The sequence below is a fragment of the Anticarsia gemmatalis genome, chromosome 8, assembly GCF_050436995.1.
Source record: "Anticarsia gemmatalis isolate Benzon Research Colony breed Stoneville strain chromosome 8, ilAntGemm2 primary, whole genome shotgun sequence".
NCBI lineage: Eukaryota > Metazoa > Arthropoda > Insecta > Lepidoptera > Erebidae > Anticarsia > Anticarsia gemmatalis.
Genome location: NC_134752.1, coordinates 5,424,692 through 5,447,624, shown reverse-complemented (window position 1 = coordinate 5,447,624; position 22,933 = coordinate 5,424,692). Strand labels below are relative to the sequence as shown.

Here is a 22,933-nt window from a genome sequence, read left to right as displayed (position 1 = left end):
CTCAAACTTTTGGTCAACGTACCTGTGAACACAACGACGCTTCCTCATGAAAATACCCCTTGACGAAGTCGCAGTGCTCTCTGGTCGTGATCACACATTGCCCATGGACTCCTATACAGCAGGGATGGCCTATGACCTCGCACGCCATGTGTTCTGCCGCATGACCAGCTCGGCCCGCAGCAGCTGATCCATCAAGAACTGACTTTCGACAGATCGGCCATTTGGTGATGTCATCTGGCCATTCGTGAGGTGCTATTGATCTTGGAGCTTCGCAGAACCTGGAAAACAAAATAATATTATTATTTATTTGAACATTTTGATGTGGACAAAAAAGTCATGTGATCCACATCAAAATGTTATCGATGTAAGGTATCTTATGCATATCAAGCATCTAATATTCTCTGATTTCTGACTGGTTTCAAAGCGACTAGTACTTCTTTTGTTATGATTTTTTTTTCTTTTAGTGACTTACAGTAATGAAAGTAATGTGTAGAGAGTTGAGCTACTTACTTGGGATCTAAGCCGCACACAGAGCCTGATATTCGTCCGCCCGGCCCGGATTCCCCCGAAGACCACTTCTTCCACGTTGATATCGTATTCTGAAATATAAAAAGATTACTCAGAACGAAAAAATAGTACGCGACGTATTTCACGTTTCCGATCGCGTATAATAACTTATAATAATATAATTATGTTTCAATATAAATAATTAATTGTACCATAAAGAACCTTATCACTTAATGTTATTTGAAAAATTGTTAGCGTGGGAACTTACCTTTGATATTAATCCTCTTATCTGTACGGTAGCGTGCGCAAAAATACAAATTACAACATACGTAATTGTATTACGTGTTACTGCCCTAAATTCCCGTAGAATGAATAGAATTTAACGACGAATACTGAGAATTTCACTATTTTTAGTGAACTATCTAACACAGTCATATCAATATATATTTGCGTATTAATTTACAACACTGGAGAGACTGCTATACAATTTACTTTCGAGGGTTTTTTAAAGAGTGTTTAAAGAGAGGAAACGGAGCTTACCTAGCTTAGAGGTTGTTGCTCAAATACTTGATGATCTAATTTAGAGTTTTCAAAATAGTTTGAGTATGTTTTGTTAAAAATTGGAAGTCTAGAAAAATTTGACTCGATATTGTTTTGATAAGTGAACAACAGTACATAAGACGATATAAAAGAAAGCCCTATTCGTAAAATGAGTTACATCATACCGAACAATCAGCCTTAGAAGACTGCACACATCCAGAATCATCGTTCCGTATGCAGCATGCGGTGTCTCTTTCTCTCCTCGCCGACGCTGCTATCGCCCTCGCTATCCTCGCGTCCCTTCGCATGCACGGCGCGAACTTTGCACCTAAGTGTATCAGGTCTGCCGCCCTGGGGCCCAGCCAGAACGACGCCGGTTCTTCCCATTCGACCTGAAATTGGAGAGCGAACATTTTTACAATCTTGTCAGAACTAACTATCCTTACCGTTTAAGTGTATTTCAAAGCAATTTAATTCTCATGTTACAAATTGCAAATATTTGGCCTTTTTGTTTAGGCGATGTTTAAGTTATGGATGATACAATTCGATAGAAATGTCTCACCTTTCGATAAAAAATTGTAGAATCATGATCAACCCAAAACATAAATGACCACACGTAACATATTTGCAGCGACCGCAAAAGTTCACCGAACCCGAATTACGTAGAGGGACCTTTTGCGGTCATTCGCTAAAAGATAGCATCATGAAAGACTGTGCTAAGCAGCAAAAAGCAGACAAAAGAGGCGCGCACAAAGCCCGTGTGACCTACATTCGTAGCTCGCTCACTAATACTCTTACTTTGTGTCGGTTTTCCCTTGCGCCACAATGAATGTACACCCTTTGTGGTTCGGTACTTACTAATTGTTAATATTGAGGAGTATAAAAATAGATGCGTGGGCCGTGTGGGATAATGACGTACGTAGGGTGGTAATCTTTCTGTTTATATTTTTGTTTCAGACAACGATGATTGGATAAGGGCGGAACCTTACTGGATACTTTCGTTTTAATGAAAATAATTAAATGTTAAAAATAAAATTGTGGATCACGAACTATGTCAATCAACAAACTGAGTCATTTAACGAGTAGGTTCTCCCTGTTTCTAGAAATTAAACTCAAAAATGCTCACACTTATACGGTGTATTGTTGCTTAATATTATATTACATAATATTAAGCAACAATACACCGTGTTTAGTAATTAATGTGAAATTTAATTCGTTATTTAGAAAAATACATTATACTACACGTCTTTAACTTGAGTAAGAACAAGCTCAACCATTAAAACTAAAATCAACACACAAACATAGTTGATCCGATATAAACCGAGCGACTATTAAACCATCACGAAACACCCCAATCAGAATATTCTAGAGCCACTGAAAACCAGGCTAGATACAGCCGTCAATATTATCCCTCAAGTAAACAGCGAACATTGGCGAGCCAGCGTTAAATCTGCGCCAAACCTTGTTGTGTCTAAAAGCTTTGCCTCATATAACGATGTTATGCTAAGTCTTGTACAAAGAAACGGAATTTCGGGGGATAAAGAGCTTTATGAAGAAAACATTCGCGTACTTTCGTGTTTGTATGTTTGTGTATATAGCATAGTTACGTAAACTGTTGGTCTTGTAAATTATTTGTCTATTTGAAGAAAGCAGTTTTTCTGAACTGTACTAATTGAAAATATCTTGTTTGAGTCCTTCTTTACCTTACTCCATTTTTTCAGCTACAGAATCCATTAAATCTAACTTTAAAACACAAGGAATTTATACCTATTCTGAGCACTTTACACGAAAATCGGTCTAGAGTAACATTTAGTGGTAGTTTGAAGACTATAAAATATCAATGGAAATATAAACCGTAACTATTTTCACATACGTGTGAACTCTAAAAATCACTTGGGGCCATCATAACGCCGTAAAAGTCATAGAAGTCATAAACATTTCACGATTTTGAACGCGGCCCCGAAAAGGTTTTTTTATATATTTTATATGAGACGCCACATAAAATTACCTATTCAAGTGTGAATAAAGTAGGTAATCAATATGAAATGTTTTGGAAAGTGCAAAACGCTCTTGTTCTTATCGAGGCAAAGGATATTGAGGCTAAAGACTAAGCGACTTTTCCGTTAAATATTCACTAGTAAAAAATATGCGTAAAATATTTTAAAACAAAATTCCTTTCAAGGTTGGCTTTTCCGATAAGCAAGCATAGCAGAAAGACGTGTTGTTTTTTTGGTCAATAAAGAACTAGTACTGACATTCTTATTCTTTCTATTCTACGGACGAATTCTAATTGGATTCGATAAATACCTAGAATTTATTGACCTAAAATTCTCTTTCTTATCAGAAATCACATATTTTAAACTTGAAAACATGCGAAACCTTATAGTTTAAAATGGAATAACAAACTCCTGCTCATTTCGTTTCTCTAAATGATACTGCCTGTAGCAGAAGAGTGAGGAACTAGGAAGACGCAACACTCAATCTATTGATTACACTAAGTGACACTTATCAGTATACGTATAAGATACTATATAACATACAATAGACCCACCTGTTGTAAGCTCAAGCTCTTCACCAGCACTTGCCCAGAGTGCGTGTGCCTCCCGAACCCCACTGGTCCAAAGCCGTAACACAGGAGGGAAAGCAACAGCACCAATGTCTGCACTGTGCTCACCCACCACGTGAAATACGGCCGGTAGTCTGTCAGCTCGTCCAACTGACGAGCCACTTCTTCTTGATGAGTAACTGACTTTCGGAGAGAACGCCTGCAAGAAAATTCAGAGTTTTTGTCAGTTTTGCAATTGTTTATTTGTACCTAATATTACAACAGCATCTAGCTGTTGTAATATTAGGTCGGAGAAAAAGTCAATATGTAAAAAGTATGTATGAACTTGTAATATAATCTCTTTGGCTTCAAGAATCACAAATGAGTACACGGTTCATTAGGTTTCTTTCAGTGAGCTCGTAAGTTAACCAAATATCGAGCTTTTTTTGTGTAGAGAAAAGATTTTATTACAAGTTCATACATACTATACTGCGAAAAGACTTTTTCCCCGACCTAATATTTGTGTTAGGACGTTGTAATTTAATTTTGTGGTTGTCTGTTATAATGTCGTAATCAATAATGCACTGTGCACTGGAGTTATATTTAACGTCAAAACCAAAAAAACTATTTTAATACGCCATTATAACAAACTTTATAAATGCCGTCTTCCTCAACCAATCATTTATTTATCCTCCTATTTTCCCTAAATAGAGATAATTTCCTACAAATATTTCGTCTATCGTAACCAAAATAATCAAAATACAGCGTAAACAACGTATAAAACACGAGTCCATTTAAATCACAAGGAAAATTTGTAGGAAGCGATGCTTTAAATCAAAGGCATATTAATTTCAAAATCCATTAAAGCAAGTTTTAAATGGAAGTTTGTAAACACCGTGGCGCGTGATATATACGGCCCAGGTGAGTTATGGCAAAGACGATACCGTGCACCGACCTTATTATTTTTTAATCTTTCTTTGTTACTCTAAGTAAGATTCATTAAAATGTCCCTAGTTTGTTAATTAAGGAAAGTTTCGCTACAATTTTTATGTTTTATCGTTGTTCTAATAAGATTAATTAGAAGACTTTTAATTTTATTCGAGTTCCTAGGTTTTAAGCCTGGTCTATAAATTTCTATTAGTCACGTTCGTTTCTGTGTTCTTGGTTATTGTCAAAGTTGGCCGCTATTATTACTCGACTTCATATTTTGTGATAAAAAGTATAAGTACCTAAGTTATACTATTAAAACTATTACTGGTGAAACTATCGTAGTGTAATGAAATGTAAAGAGATACTTTTAACGTTCAAAGTAATCGACGTTAAAAGTTTAAAAAATCAAAATACGTCAAAAATTTAAATAAAGACCTAAAATAACTTTCAGTACAAAAACACAAAGCAACACAAAATCAAATAACTACATCGTTTTTCTACAATTTACATTTCGTTCAACAAAGGTCCTCAACTTTCACTCAAGCGAATTTCCCGACCGTTGCCATTAGCCCACAAAGTGTAATTACACAATATTTAGTAAATAGTCCCCATCAAACTAAATAATAAAATGAACGGTGATTCTAGGGCACGACATAAAGTTTATTAGGCTGTCCTTGAGTTTCTGCCTTTGACCTACTTTACCCACGTATATTTACAACTGCCCAACCAGCCCAACTTATCGCTGACATTTTAACTGGAAATAAAAATTATTTCCTCCACCCCAATTTAACGGTCACAAACCTACAAAAACAGCCGGGTTTTTAAACTGAAAGTCTGCGGTAAAATAATAACTTTATGAAAAAATAAAAGATTTTAAACGACGAAGTTTTTGCGGTCGGTTCACAATGTTTGAAAATGTGTTATCTGAGTTCATTGTGATAACGTATCCAAGATGAATAAACAATTTTAAAAAGATATTTTTCATTAACAAACACAATTCAACACGACTTGAAAACCTTCAACAACTTATACCGTTTTCATGTTATTTCATTATCAAGTGAGCCGTTCTTTGCCACATAACATTTAACTCTGTTAACTTAGTTTTTAATAAGAATTCTCCATAGAGATCTGACAAAAAGAATCTAACGCACCAAGACATACTCTCATTTTACTCTTTTCACAAATACACGAGCCAACGTTGGCTAACACAAAACAAAAAATAAAAAACCAGAATGCATAGAGTGAAAGAGCTGAGCAAGCGCTTAAATAATTATGCGATCAACCGAATCGATACGGTCGGCGACCGCCAGAAAAATATTCCCCGACCAACTGTTCTACCAAACAATTTTGCTTCAAAAAGGCTTAAAAACAGAAAGTTTCACGGTATATTTTAAAAGTATTTTGTTTTTACTTTTCCACCGATTTTTATTGGAAAAACAGTTATTCTTGGATAAAGGCTAAAACAATTTAAAAGGGAATAGCGTATTAGCCAGACATTTTCTCGGACGAAGGGATTGTCCTCAATTTCGCATACCTAAAGTTGAGCTAGCCTTCACATAAACCTTTCTATTTTTTATCTTAATCCGGCACCCGTGTTATAGTTATAAATGTCGTGCCCTGATATTTTTATAGTACATTTAAATAAAGGTTATACGGATTTTTGTATACTTTCTTTATACATGTCATTGTTATAGTAGTTTTACATTACAATGCGTTTTTATAAATTAAGTATGTAAGTAAGTGGTAGGTAATCAATATTGCAATTATAGTAATTGGTAGATTCGACTTGCTGTCTCAGACTAGTATTGTTCATTCTAGCAAGATCCTTTATTGTCGTTCTTATCATACCCAATCTATTAGATACAAACTAGCAACAGCAGTGACATCAAATAACTTCACTAGATTTTTAGGCCAGATAATGATATCTTCATCTAGCACCAGACTATAATCACTATTTGCAATCTATAGACTACCGACATAAAGGTATTATATCTCTTAGTAGGTAACTACCGTACCATTTGGCCAGCGTGGTAGACGCAAGGCCTATTCCCTCCCTCATTACGGGAGGAGACATTGATGGGTTAAATTTATTATTATACATAGGTAGCTATGCGCTTGTTCTCTTACCTAAAGAATCTACCAACAACGCCCATGCCAAACTGCCTCCGGTTGGAGTTGTCCGCCAGCGGCTCCAACATCGGTGTGTGGATGCGCGCTCCCCCCGCGCCCCACGACACGCTCCTCTCCGGTCTTCTGTACTCCACGCTGTTGGAACCCAATGGTGATCGCGCCCTGGAAGAATAATACAATGTTTATTAAAGCACTAGTAAATAACTCTATAACAACCCAACCCGCACTTGGTCAGCGTGGTGGACTCAAGGCCTAACCCCTCTCCCTCGTTTGGGAGGAGACCCTTGCCCTGCAGTGGGACAGTAATGGGTTAAAAAATAACTCTATAGCTTTTTCCTTTATGCAGCCGTCTCAATATTGCGCATCCTGTTGTTATTTAATATTTATAACAAAAGCATCAATCACAACTGAGAATATCCCCTTTTTTTAAATATTTGCAATATACCATATTATTATTCCTGACCAAAATCTTATAAAGCTGGATATTTTTTTAGTTACTTTGCTTTATTTTAAAAGTGTGTATAGATAACATATTTAAATGTTGTATAAATCATGAAAAACCAAAGGTTTTTAAAAATATTTTCACTACAATCATTTTTGCCTAAAAATACAGAGCATTTAAAAAAGGTGTACATTTCAGAATGTACCATTGTTTCCTCGATAGTAATTAATGAATGATAATACACCCATCCTGTAATTACATTATATATTCAACGTAACGATATCAAAGGAACGTCTATTACTGAGGCCCCTCACCTTCTTTTGATGTCATAATGAATATTTTTTTCTACTTCTAAGCGATATAAATTTATACTACGGGTTTTAATGAAACAAGTTACAATGGTGTGGATAGTAATATTAATATTTAAGAACATTGATACAATCAGATAATAAGATTGCTTCTGGGATTTCAACGCAAGTGTACTACGCATACTACTGCTGATCATGATTCTTAGGCCGTGAAAAGTTCAACTAAAATGTCCTAATTTATATTGATGTTTGTCAGTTTAGATACAAGGTGACTTTCAAGTTGATTGATCAAATAAATTGTACACACTTATCGTCCAACCTTATTGCCCATCTGAAGGTGGCTTTAAATCGTTTAAAAAACAATGACACAGAGACTCGCAATACTAAACTAATTTTATAATTTGAACTGGGCCATCAATCGCACACAAGGCTTACTGACAATCCAATAAATATTTCATTTATCAATCCATTTACGCGATCCTATTGAAACAACCGATACTATTTCTCATCACTAACCACTAAGCATTCTCCGTCTAAGTTCTTGCGTACAACTTTGTCTTATCTATACTAATATAATAAAGCTGAAGAGTTTGTTTGTTTGTTTGATTGTTTGTTTGTTTGAACGCGCTAATCTCAGGAACTACTGGTCCGATTTGAAAAATTCTTTCAGTGTTAGATAGCCCATTTATCGAGGAAGGCTATAGGCTATATAACATCACGCTACGGTCATAAGGAGCGGAGTAGCAACGAAAAATGTTACAAAAACGGGGAAAATTTTGACCCATTCTCTTAGGTGACGCAAGCGAAGTTGCGCGGGTCAGCTAGTATAGTCATATGTCGGTATATTTATTTGAACGTATGTCAGTATATTCCAAAGATTTAATCTCCGATTTCAGAGACCCTTGTCACAAAGATTTGGGACTGATACTCACGCTGGTTAAGTACGCAAGCGCATTGCAAACGACGTTTTTTATTTGTGTTTTGATCGTATTCTGATTTGCTGCGAAATCCAAAGGCTTTTAATTAAATTGCAAACGAAAATCGTGTACCCAGATTATGGTTTCGAAAGTGATGATTTTCTTGTACTTATAAATTATTCACGGAGTGATAGATCTTCAAAATGTAATTGAATAAACAGTATATTTCAGTTTATAGCTGAAATAGAATATTAATGAATTTATAGGTGTATCGCAAACACTGAAAAATTATTGATTCTAAAGGACTCTTTGTTCAACAACAGAATTGTTAAAGCAATTAAAATAAAAATGAATAGGTACTTTATTTAAAAAACCAACACGCCTAGAATTTTTAAATACATCTAAAAATAAACTGAAGTTTACTTTGCAATATTAATCGATCACAAAAAGGTTTATATATTCTGCAATCAATATGCGTCAAAGTTTATATTACCTAATTTGTATCGCTAATCCTTGAAATACATGATATGGCTTGGAAAATTTAATAGGATATTTTATCAAAGCAGATGACTAGACAAATTAACTATATTATTAGAGGTGTTTTACCAAAAATGCACGATATTTTATTAAAAACACTGTATTTTAAACCACGCCTGATATAAACTGATTTAGATTTTACGCTACTTTCTGCGTAATACAGCATAAATCTGCTTAGTAAAAAAGCGAGCTTCAAATGTTAAACAAAATGGTTTTTAATCTTAAATGTTAACGACCGAATGACCTGTGACCAGACGATAGCCTTAACGTCTAAAACGAAGCCTGGAATTAATTACTTTTAGCCACCGTCATCAGAATTTTATCAAACAAAATACTCGTTAGTATTTTCATTATGATAGTAGCCACATAATTAGAGTGTGCACTGGTTTTGAATAGACAACAAATTAAAGATCGTTCACATTAAAACAAGTTAAGGGGATTCATGGCTCGCTTGAGGGTGATTCACGGGCAATCTGGGGCCAATCACAGCCGAGCTTTGAGTAATATTATATACATGAATTTACAATGAACTTAAGAGTTCTATCTCATGATCGTGTACCACGAAAACAATTACAATCCACTTTTAAGTAGGAATGTGTAAAAATTGGTATATACGAGTAAACCTTTTGTTAATTCTGAGAAGCGGTTTCCTACTCCTATCAAAAATGGCTAGCTGACGACTAATTGCAACAGTATCTCTAGCTAGTGGAATCATAGGATCTAATTTCGATGTACATTTAAATACTTAGCTACATCTATACTCACCTTAGGTTTGACTTATATAAAACAAGCCAAATAAACCATAAGGTAGCATATTCGAAAATAAGCAGAGACGAACGAATATATGCATCGCGATACATCAACTTTTAAGCAAATTTGCAAGACGTAACAAGTATAAAATACGAAACCACTCAGTCCTCAGTACCCGAGTGTGTAATGAGCGAGTAGTTAATTAATCTGTCGAGCTAGCAACATGACGTACTAAGAGGATCTGGCTGGAACAGGATTATTAGCCAAACTTAGCGCACAACTTGACGCCAGTAAGTTACCAAGTATCGCGGGCTTTGTAACAGCTTCATCTCGAGTTATGAAGTTCTGATGTGTTATATGCTTTTTAAATTAACTACTGTTAGTATATCTTGTTATGAGACTGTTAAATAGAGCTGGTTAAAGCAGTAGGTATGTCAGTTTGATGCATTTAGTTTATGAGTATGGTGTCGTTAAGTTTACTGCACGATGAGTGAATTTCATGCAAATCAGTTGCAGGTTATTATATTACTCTAGTGTGCGTAGTGTTCTTATATTGCATAAGCAACATCTAAAAAATATTGGGCATAAAATGATAAAATATAACCTGCATTTAATGAGAGTATTGCACATGATGAAGACAAACTAAGATTGATAAAATACCATGTTGCAAAGAATTGGATAATCCCTAGATTAGTAGAAATGACTACATAACTTAATCACCTAACATAATTCACAATCCTATTTAGATGTCATATTCAAAACGGTATCGCCTTTATAAAATAGTGTCGCAACTCACCCCTTAGTCCCATCAGCCTGATCCTCTTCATGGTGCTGCAGCGGCGTCGCAGACGTCGGCGCCGCAGCAAAGAACACGTCATCGACATCAGTGTCGTCCTGCGGCATAACACTACCGCGGAACGACCGCGACCATTGCGCTGACGTCGATTGACGCGAGCGCCGCGTCACCGCCTGAAAGAAAGATGGAGAGTAAATATATGCTCATAGATACTAGCTGCAATTTTTTAATACCCTCCCACTAATAATAACTCTTGGGTAACGATTATTTCTACACGCTTGTTAACAGTGGACCCAAAACAAGTAATTCTGAATCACAAAAACATGTGTTCCGTATAGGAATCAAGCTCATGTCAAGGAAGTGGCAGTAGATGATCAGTGAAAAAGGAATATTAATTTGGTGTTGTAAGTAATCAGGTAAGAAGATCGCGTATCGCTGAACCACTTTGTCTAACTGAGTGTGAGTGAAAAGTTGGTGAATATAGTGCATTAAAAGAGTCTTATATTGTATTTATAGCAAATTATAACTAAATTACCCTTTCGCTTATCCTTTGAAAGTTATCTTACAACATACCTACTTACATCTACCCAATAAAGTCGACTAGAGATCAAACTAAACTTCATAACTACACAATAAACCCACATGTATGTAAATATAATACTAAACCGGCTTCCAAGTGTCGTAAATTATAAGTTGTTAATGGAAGCTATCACCGTTTCGTGCTAAGAAACACTAAACTCGTAGCGTGTACAAACTAATATTCTTAATGTTATAAACGATAATGTGGGTCAACGTGGATGTCAACAGATATTAACTGAAGTCTGTGAGATATAAAAAGTTCTGTCTATATGAGGGAGGGTATAAAACTGAGCAAGAATTGAATTGGAACTGCGGAATGACCTATAGAAGTTTATTAAAACTTGACATGGTTTGCTGGTAAATGTTACTTGACTTAGATATTGTTCAGAGCTTAAGCTATCCTTCGTTTAACGAATCAACAAATTAAAACTATATGATGTCAAGTATTGTGCTGTCTTCTTCGTCAAACTATTGTCAAAGTCGTTCAAGCCGCCCGAAGCCCTTTGACATGGCTTAACAACTGTTATCTTTTTGACAACCACCGGGACAGACTTTTACATGCCCTCCGAAGCACGAAGACGCCCGGTTCAAATGCCACTATGCATATGTATAAAATGACCGCGCCAAGGTTTGCTTAACCCACAGATCGTTCACCGACCGGTGAGCATAACTGTCTAAGTATTAAGTAAACAAGGAAATCTTTTGTTAATCTGTGGTATTTTATGGTTTCATCGATGATCAAGCTCTGTCATCAACCTCCTTGTTTTACATTATGCTGCCAAACTGTTCTATAGTTAGATAAACGAATAATATTTCTTAGAAGCATCCACGCACTTCCTAAAACAGCTCACTTCTAACACAAGTATTGTATTACGTAAAGTAATTTCATTAGAAGTCAAAAAGGAATTTTGTAAATACCATTCCCCTGCACGATCGTATCTAAATATAGGAACTCGACATTAAATCCCTTGTAATTATGTCTGACGAAATATTTTCATTCATAAAGTCGGATAAAATCATATGTATGTTATTCTTTTTCGTGTAAGTTAAATATTCAAGAGAAGAATATTGCCGTGTGTTTGAAAATATCTTAATATTTTAAGAAATGTTTGACCTTTCGCTAAAAGCAAAATTACGTGTGAAACGTAATTTTCCTAGCGAATGGAAGGCGAAGGCGCCCTTGAGATATAACTCGTACTAATAAGCTTACAGGTATACTTGAGAGTTATGAAAAGGAATTTTAATATATCGTCGGACAGTCGAGCGTAAATATGAACCGTTTTCTTTTAAATATAAAATTAATTCGAGTCTGTTTCTAAGAAAAAGTAGCTAAGGATGTATGAAATTTAATATTTTCACATTTCCTTAAGTATTATATTTTTTTATGAAATAAAAGGCGAGTGTTCTACTTGCTTCTAACTAGTATAAGCAGAACTCTGTAATATTTTAGCCAAGCCGAGAATTTAATCCAATATAAATTGTTTTTATTGTTTTTATGTATGAAAAAGACCCCGCGACACAAGAGCATTTCTAAGGTACTAACCCAAAGTACTCATTTCGTCCAATATAGGACTGCTTAGAACATATCCAACAAGGCAATTAACAAACGTGGAACGAATTCCTTGATACAAAGTTAAACAAGAGTGTTGAAGTAGATTTGGACACGCTTGGAAACTGTCGCAACAATGACTCGGATCTGAGACAGTACTAACTTCGTAAATTAAATTTTAAATACTTATGTCGCTATCGTGAGAACAGTGCTTCATTGAGTTTTGTTCTACATGAACTAATTATAGTGTTTGGAGCTTTTAATGTACTAAGTTCTTATCTTACCGCGTTTTATACATCGTCATAATGAATGATAAAAGAAATAAAGATAGAACTAGTATGCACTGCACATGTTATAGGATCTTCATTGTGGCAACAAAAGTACAATGTATATTATATAATTTTATTGTGCCCCAATTTTTTATCGCTACCATATAAAAACTAACATCAAACTAAAACTATATTAGCCAACAAAATCCTCAACAAAATATTACTCGAACTACTCAAGGTACTAAAAAATAATACACACTCGTACCACTAAAAGAAAACCGTCACGTCAGCCGTATTCGGCCAGGAAGCAGTAGTTTGCAGTCCGGATAGTTCCTTCCCGGGATATTGCAGGCAGAACGTTAGCCTTCAACGATTATTTACGATGCCAAAACGGCCGACCCGAAAGACATCGCTTTTATAATTTATTACACGGAAATATCGCGGTCTAATTCGTCCGTCCGTATATTATAATATCCAAAGGGATTCGGATAACAATATGTTCGTGAGGTTATACTTTACGTTTGTGGTAACTGTTCAAGGTTAAGTTGTTACGTAGTCACGTTATTAAATGTATAATTATACCTATATTCCACTTACTAGCGTAATGTACGTAACCGGTTGGTTACTGTGCTATAACTTAACAGTAGAAGTACTGAACAAACACAGAGGTTACAATGTTTGGTTATTTATTAACATAATTCCAAAGTGGCGAAACTACTATTAAACCGTCCCATCAAAGACACGTACTTAGCACCTTTTAAAATAACATGGTCCAACTAAAAATTCAACTTTGAAACCAAGTAACTATTTATCGGAAAAGATCCACAGTCTACTAGTTTAGCATGTACAATGGTCCATATGTTTTTCAGAACTAGGACATCCAATTAATAAAGACCTTCGGTTTCATTCATATCCTACACTCACACATAAAATATACTCGTCATATAGAAATGTTTTCTGATCTACAATTCACAATACATTTGTAAGATATTTGAGGTATTGTGACAATAGTGTCGGTCTCCAGAGGCGCTTCAGTTGACACTAACGGTTTGAGGCTTTGACGACGGTCAGTGTGATGTCGTTTAATTGGCCTGCCGTATATGTATTTCGGGTAAATAATATGTGGATTTGAAACGATTTATATGGACTGTCGTACTTGCCGCGACTAACTTGACAAATTTTGATACATGAACGTTTTTTTCATGGAGGGATTGCTAATCTTTTAAGACACCTATCAAGGATTGCAAAGTGCCACGGCAAGGGTTATTGCGCTTCAATCGACAAATTGGTAGATGAGTCAACTTGGAGTCCTGTGGGTCGACGTTCAGTTCACCTTCTAAAATACCTACTTGTGTTCAAATTGTGTGGAGACACCTATACACGTTATTTTCTGAAACGATAAATTTTTCAAGCGATATTTATGACACGAGCAGTTCTTGGAAGAAAATATAAAGCATTTATTAGAAAGAATGCGAAGTGTAAAATTAAAGATAACTATAGGTTGAATCGGACTTGTATATTAAAAATAAATTCTTCACACAAAAACCAGCAAAAAAGTAAAAAATATGGTTAAATATCTATTCATTTGATAAAAAAATAATTCATTAATTCGTCATTTTAAAACTACAGTTATTATGATTTCATTTACATCTCACTTACAAAATTTAAAGCCTTTTGTTACTCGTTTAAAAGATCTGTATCTGTCAACGCATTATTCAAAAGTCAATTCGGTTTTCAATAATCTTATACAAAAGCTTCAGGTTTTGACACAATAATAATTCATTAAAATTAAATGCGGTTTCATTGATCGTCATTTCAATACCAATATTAATAAAACAGGCTTAAAATATGGTTAAAAGTTTAACGATAAATATGCATTATTGATCAGTGGCCAACGGATTCAATTGGGCTTATTAATTGTTTATTGTATTTCACCAGTAGAGTACTATTTAATGTGCGTAAATAAAGGATAAGTGCCTAGAAATTATACTGTAGTGTGATTTTCTATAGTCCATACAATCGAGAATCAAAAGTTTGACATTTAAAATTTATATTCTATCTCTCTGCCGAATCTCTGACTAACTGTCATTGTTACTTTCGATCTATATTGATATGAATTAATCTTTATTAATCCGATATTATAATGATATCATAATACAAACAACGTTTACAATATGTCGTCAGAAAAGTATTTCCGAGTACTTTTCCCGAATACTTTTTTATAACATTTCCTACTATTTGCTCATTTCCCTTGAACTCCTAATACTCTGTCTAATAATAGTTACTATGACGTCAAAACCAAACGCAAATTACTTCCAGCCTACATTCGTAGAGGTCGCTACGAAACAAAGCAAGCGTTAAATAACATAATATTGTATTTACGACTGATACAGTGAGTAATAAATACACGCTCTTAATCTTATTACTTATGTACTAACTTCCGAGCTACGAGTGCTACGCAAGCGCTACGTAAATGCTACGTTCGTTGTTACGAAGTTAGGGGCGCGATGTGATTTAGAATTTGTACAAAGCTTAGAATGGAATCGTGAGTGGAATGGATTTTATGTATTTTTAATGCACTTTTACGATATACGTCGATTCCCGTAATATTGGATAAAAGTATATTTCCACTTTGAATACCTAGAACTCGAAATACGAAAATTTACTTTCACATGCGACTAGTGTCTCGTCACGTTGGCGGGTTACTCATAAAATCAAAAGAGGTATGTACTCATCAACACAAAAGAACTGGCCCACATCCATAATAGACAAATCCCTTTAAGCCGCGCCCTCAAATCTCGCCAACGCCAATTTTATTACGAGACAAGCCGCATAATACTCTTATGTATACGTGTGTTTATAAGTCTCTAGGCACACATACCGAAGTCCATTAGAAGCCTTGTCGGCTGGTTTAGGATTTCCCACACCAAGTGCTTTTAGTACAGTTAAAACAACCAGAACTTTACCGTAGAGATATTTAGCCAACTTTTAAATGCTGTGAAACTGGGTTAGCTAACTATGCCACCTGTGGTACGTAAGTGCTGCTACAGAATTATCTGCTTTCTGCAAGAGTTTTAATTATTTCTGAGCTAGTGGTTTGAGGAATTACTTTCTTAATTAACTGGGCACCTAAAACACACATATGTGTGGTCTGACGTCATTGACTTTAGGTACTATAGTACAAACGAATTGAACGCTTACATTGGATTGAACTTAATCATTGGAATCGCTGCACGAATTTGTTTGAGTTATTGTGATAGGATTCAAGGCATTATAATGTTAAGGTATGGATATGTCGATAACACATCAATAGTAAGCAAAATAATATAAATTTGAAATGGTAAGAAGATTAGTCACCAAAGATCTGCGTTAAATTTTCTAATTTTACGCCAAAACCTAATGCAACACTATATTTTCCAATTCAATAATTACATAGCCTTACAATACAGAAATTTAAACTCAACATTTCAACATAATTTGCTAGCTAATCAATATATTACCTAAACCTCACAAAACCGTGAAACTCACACAGAAACACATCGATAGAATCTTTATTACGCACTTTTTACACATGAAAAAATGTGTAAACGACGCACAAACAGAAAAGTCACGCACTCATATAAAGAAGTCTCTAGCAACTTCCACGCATACATACAGAAAAGATAATAGCAACTTTCACACACACATATAAAGAACTGTCTTTCTAATAAACATGGTGTAAGCATTGATGAACGAAATTTCAAATGTTTCACACACAGTTAGAGCTAAAGCGCGCACTGGTGTCTTTTATCACCGAGAGATGGCACCAGAGCGCACATTTTGACCGGATAGGAGTGACAATACCACCATAACATAGGCCACCAGTAGCTCTATTCTCTACTACTTTAGACTACCGACAACCAAACTGAACCGAACTGAAAATTTCGATAGCTAGCCGGTTGTCGGTAGTCCATAGTGGTAGAGAATCGAGTAGTGCGATTCTGTCGGTACTGACGAGTATCGAAATTTTGACACAGAATGTACTGCCAAAATATTTCCTACGACACCCGGTAGAGGCGCTGATCAGATTTTCATACAAAATTTCGCGATGACAGGTCGGTTGTCAGTAGTCGATAGTAGATAGAATAGAAAGATAGTAAAAAAATATTAGAAGTGACAAAAAACTGTATTAAGCTAACACAACATTAATTAGTCAGACAGCAAGTCTATAACATACACGCACACATACAAACAAGTCTATAACTGGTAAAAAAGTCACGCACACACTAACACCAGTTATTATCATAACAAGGTTGGCGCTTACGGCACGTGACAGCCTACTCAAGTTTCTGTGTTATCGAATATCGCGCGGGAAATAAAATCATCGTCTGACGAACTGAATAACAAAGGACGTCTAGTGTTGAGGGAGTACAATCAATTTCATGAATACTAGTTTGGTGATCTCGTTTAGGTGTTGAGAAAACTGTTGAATTAGGATTTCTTCTGATTTAATCTTACTATAGAAGTTGTGAACTGGCAACTGCACAATTACATCGAACAATGGGGGAAAAATCTCAAGAAGCTCCAGAGAAATGAGTATATTCCATATAAGAAAAAAATTACAGCATCTAACGAACACCCTTGTCTGCCTAGAGAACGTGATAAAATACGTCATGACATTTTTGTACGCAGATGGTATATATTAAACGATCCTAACATAATATGATAATGCAACGAGTCTTATACGCGATTGAAAATTTAAAGGTTAACCTTTAAATTTTCAATCGCATATAAGACCCGTGTTATACAAGTGTTATACAAACCCTGTTAGAAGACCGATTGATATTGTAATAACTGTTAGTAGGTTAACGTTTTTAAACTCTCGCGACTAGTAAACATAATATTATAATGCAACGGGTCTTATACGTGATTGAAAATACGTAACGTATAAGACCCGTTATGTTACACGTTACACGTGACCCGTTGTTATACGTTAACCTACTAACAGTTATTACAATATCAATCGGTCTTCTAACAGGGTTTGTATAACACAGAATGAGAGATTGACTGAACCCCGTCATGTACGAAAAAATTACAACAAGAACACCCATAAAATGTTTCACAGTTCCGTAATTATACTTCAACAATCACATAAATATTAATTAGTTACTTAAAATTACGTACCTCCACTTCACTTTCAAGTTCTTAGGAAAGTCGTTAAAGAAGACTCATTTTAAAATATTTAATGAACAACACGTGTAAACCTAATAGATACACTGTTTAGATACCTGTGTGTGTCTGTCATGAAGTCTTTACAGCTAAACACTACGAAGCACAAAGTGTTATTAAGGTATGAAGTATAACAAAAAAATCTTCGAAACTGTACTGCAAACTACAGTAACATAATTTAGCGAACTGATTCTTTAAGATCCACTACTTCTGCAAAAAATGGTCATTATAAAAGCAGTCAGTAGATTAAATAAGCTTTAACGCGTGTAAAAGTACATAAACATCCAATGAATAATTAAAAATGAAATATATACGTCGCTGTTCTTAAATATCGCTTTGGAATTTCATTTTATTTAAGGAAATGGATAATACCTAATGACACGAGGAAGCCAGCTGTCAATCTATCAAAAGCATAAAATATACACACTCGACCGTGTTACTAAGTAACAAGATATTTTCTAGTAATATTTTATACATTTTACGATACGCCACACTTTACTGAATATCGATAGCAAGATCGCCACTGAGACGCCACATATAATATTTATGACTTCGGACATTAATATGTAGTGACGTCTAAAGTATAATGTATCCAGTAATTTTGTTCTATGTTAATTCTGCGAGGTTATTATGGCTCTCGGGATTAGATGGAATAATGTATGACCGCTGGAAAGAGCTGTGTAGTTTTAAATGAGACTACGTTTTATGGATGAATGGTCCGCATCTACATAGCCGTTCTTTTTTTTCTTTTAGTACAAAACCTACACTTTCCCTTACTTGGTTTAAAGGCTATAGGACGTTACTAATTGAAAGTAAAATAATTTTTTATTTCTCAATTTCTTTATGACACATTTTGGTTTTAAGATCTTCATACTGAGCCTAATTTAGACTTACGCGACCTAACTTTGACGGTAGGTATATTTAAAACCCTGGACATTGGACGATGTGATCATAATACTGCTCTAATTGTGCAGGAGATTGTGATTTTAATCTTCTTAACTTAGACCAAACTTACCACCGTTTACTCACACCTAGGTACTCACTGGCCGTTAATTTTATATTATCTAGACTGATGTTTTCTACAAAAGATCCCTTTTTATGAAAAGTTTTTTTAGTATACTTACGGTAACAACAAGAGACAGTCCGGTGAGCGTGAGCCGCGCCACGCTGTCCTTGCCGGGGCGCGGCAGCGTGGGCGGCGGCGGCTCCTCGAGCGGCGCCGGCGCAGGCAGCACGTCGGGCCGCTCACGCGCTCGCCCCCGCGCCTCTCTCGGCGCTGCGCCCGATGCTCCGTACATACTAGAAAACAACACATAAGTACCTATATAGTAAAATACTAGTTTATGGCCCAGTTTCACCACATCAGGGTGTCAGATGAAATTTTGACAGATGTCTTCATACATTTGTTATCATTTATCTAGGAGGTTTGACACTTTCTCTGTGAAACTGGCCATAAAATTTATAATTTGTTGGTTATGACGTTATATTGAGTGCCCATCATGTTAGAGTATACCTATAATAATTACAGAAATGATTTCTACATTTACAAATTCTCGCCAATACAAGAAATAAGTATTATACAACCTTACAAAAACCACTTCGTTGTTCAGCGTTCAAGTTGTACGAAACTTCCAAGAATCGTTTCCATACAAAGACGATCGAAGCTCAGTCATTTTTCTTTTAATTACAACTAAGTCTTACGGAGAATAAGTGCCTATCAATAAGTCAATTATAAACGGCCAGTTATCGGAAAAACAATATATAAAAGTTCTATGAAAAAATAACTGTGTGACGGATAAAATGTTTTCCTATTTCATTTTATGAAAACCAGATTCTAGGAACACGGAATGGATTATAAAAGTCAGGGATTAATATGGTCAATACAATGTTACATTCATGTATCCAAAAATTTTATATAAATGTAAATTTGTGTTGGTAACTTTGTTTTTTAAAATATTATATATTACAATTATATTTATTTGAAATAAAGTGGACTTTTAGTGACATCTAGACATGACATAGTATAAACGACAATAATTTTGTAAATCCTTTGAAAATGGCTGAAGTAACGGCTAAGTTTATTTCATGTCGTGTTTATAGCAGCAACCGTTTACTGCAGCGTAATTTTCTACAGTCGTTACTATGGAGTGACGATGAGTTTGACACTGAAATGTATTCCAAAAAGAGTTTCTGCAGTGTCCGCTAGAGCCGCTAATTAGGTTTCATACAAAATTTCTCGATAGCAAGCCGTAAGAATTATTTTGGCAGCACATTTTAAATGTCGAGCTCTGCATACTCGACAGTACCGACTGTAGAGAATTGCGCTACAGTAACATAAAGCTAGATTTCCCTGTATTGTTTCCAGCATCAAAAACAACACTCAGATTCAATATAAAATACGTCGGAAACATTTTAAAGTTATTTCACTGTACTAACATATTCCATACTTGGTGGAATTTATTCCGCATTCAATTTTCAGCTCAGTGTTGGCATTGCAGACGTAACTTATGAAAGACGTCAAATAAATATCGAACATCGACACGAGGAAAACTGGGAAATATTCTAAACAACTATCGAGATAGCTTTGTGGAGTGCACACAAATATTTCCTTATGTTTGTGTGTTTTGCTTATAGGTAGCGAAAAGTAGGAAGGAGATTGATAACGTATTATACAAAGTCCTATATCATTTGAATCAGTGTCTCTTAGGAAAGCGATGTGTAGAGTAGTACAGTGCTGGCCTGTATGAGTTTTAGTATAATCAGTTTTTTTAATTGTACACCGTCAGTCCTTTTATTACGAAATCTATTAAAGTGTGAATCTCTAGTACTTAAGTTATTCTTTTTTTTTATCTAGCCTGTTTCTGTGTCCCACTGCTGAGCGAAGGTCTCTCCCCTAGACTTTAAATTGAATGACGCAATAATATGCTAAAAAAACTACAATATGACTTTTAACGCGATTTCTACAATCGAAACCATCGAGTATCGTGAGTTTCACATTTAAAATATATTATAAAAATAGTTACTACGACGGCCGCTAGAGGCACTGATCATATTTTCATACAGCATTTCTCGACAAGCCGGTTGTCGCTATTCGATAGTAGTAGAGAATAGGGCTATTGTATTACAAATTTAAGTGGCAAGACTTTCAAAATCTTTTTTATACAACCCGCAAAGCGCGGTCACAACTGTTCGGTGCAGTCGCAATTTTTTACGAACACCAAATGAAATGGAATATCGAAGAAGGCACAATCGAAACATTCAAAGTTCCACCGCGAATAGACGAACACAACAACTTTAAAATTTTCCCTTTGTACCACTAAAGTGTACGGCACCGATAAAAATGCTTATTCCGCGCAAACTTCATCCGAATTTAGGTTAAAAATACGAACAAAAATGTGTTTTCCTGCAGTCGAATTGTGTTTTAAATATTTTAAATAGCTTTCGTTTTATTGCTGTTTAATGGAAAAGCATGCGGCTTAACAACTTTTCGTTTCTTTTATTGTTTTAAAACGTTATTATTGTTCTGGTTTTTGTTAGTTATTATTGTATTACATTATACAGTACTGCAATAATAACGTAGTCTTTTGTGAGGACTAATGTTAAAACACTTCCCATTAAAACGCATAGATAGCTGCTTAAGAACACAAGAGTCTACACTACAATACTCAAAACATGGCATAAAACACCAATCTGTATCCGCAACTCTACCAATACCTCATTAAATTAGATCTCACATCCCAAAGCAATCGTAACTCCTACAAGTAATTACCAAACATTATGACTATACATAAAATAAGTACACCAATCTGGAAAGTTATCGCACGAACCCCCATACATCATCAAGGAAACTAGCATCGAATGTAACAAACAAACGTGAAATTAACACTTGCATGTATTCTCGAAGTGCCAAAGTTGTATGAAGTTACAGGAGTGGGGAATTAACAAGGACATTAATAAGCTTCCCGCAATCCGGACGTCCCGACGGGTAAACAACTTATTGTCATATGACATGCTTCCTCGAACACCCCTTATATGTTTATGTTAGCCTGGTACTTGTTGTATGCAGTTTGGTGTTTCTATTACAATCATTATTGTAAATTATTAATTAGTCTAATATTTTATAATAATATGTCTGTATTTGTAAATAAAATGTCTGTATAGCATTAAGTCCATCTCGTGCAATGTATTTGCAAGAAGTATTTTAAAAAAAAGTTTTTTTATATTTAGTAAAATCCCCGGACAGACAATTTGAAATTTAAAACTAGACTTTATATGCAAAAAAGTGAGTTGGCTAGCTATTTTGAGAGTCTCCTTCATGATAACAATTCATAATATTCTGCTTAAAGTCGTACTTTATTATATGTGGCTTTCTTTACAGCCAGTTGCAGTAAAGCCAAAGCAAAAATAGATATACAAAGAGCTTGTAGATCAAAAAAGATTAGCTCTTTAGAGTAAGTGGACGCGACATAGACAATGTTCTACTCAAAAATTAGAACCGGATTGTGTTTTTTTTCTTATCTTATAGTAGTGACCCAACGAATGTTAGGCAGGTAACAATTTAAGTAGATAAGTACCATATAACACGAAAAAGGTGTTATCAAATAACCAGCTCGTCTTTTAAATAAATATTACTTTCACACACTCTCATAAACATACAGTAGGTAAATAAGAGCCCAGATAGTTGATAACAAGTTATTCATAAACAGGTCAAGATAGAATCCACTGCTCTCATACGACACCCAGGAGGATTGATAAAGTGGTTTACACCAGACCCGGGCTTCTAGCCATTTAATAGCTTGTGTATTATGCATACTGTTGTCTGATATTAGTTCCCTTGTTTAATGGCTATTGCATTAGTTAACGCTTTGATGTGGGAAAGAAGATGTAGAGGTGTAATCAACTTATTTTTCCTTGAACACATATTTT

General features: G+C 35.2%; 1 protein-coding gene across 5 annotated transcripts in view; it reads right to left on the bottom strand.

Moving 5' to 3' along the window:
* The window catches only part of rho-5 (rhomboid-5), a 177,218-nt gene that overhangs the window by 5,039 nt on the left and 149,246 nt on the right, over positions 1-22,933 (bottom strand). For 2 of the 5 annotated variants that reach the window (XM_076117285.1, XM_076117289.1), the window contains exons 3-10: positions 19,132-19,306; positions 10,403-10,575; positions 6,650-6,814; positions 3,599-3,812; positions 1,233-1,439; positions 776-796; positions 511-599; positions 23-278 (exon numbers count right to left, since the gene is read on the bottom strand). In XM_076117285.1, the coding sequence (XP_075973400.1) occupies positions 23-278; positions 511-599; positions 776-796; positions 1,233-1,439; positions 3,599-3,812; positions 6,650-6,814; positions 10,403-10,575; positions 19,132-19,306 (1,300 nt within the window). The remainder of the gene's footprint in view (positions 1-22; positions 279-510; positions 600-775; positions 797-1,232; positions 1,440-3,598; positions 3,813-6,649; positions 6,815-10,402; positions 10,576-19,131; positions 19,307-22,933) is intronic. The other 3 variants (XM_076117286.1, XM_076117288.1, XM_076117287.1) reach the window with 3 other exon arrangements.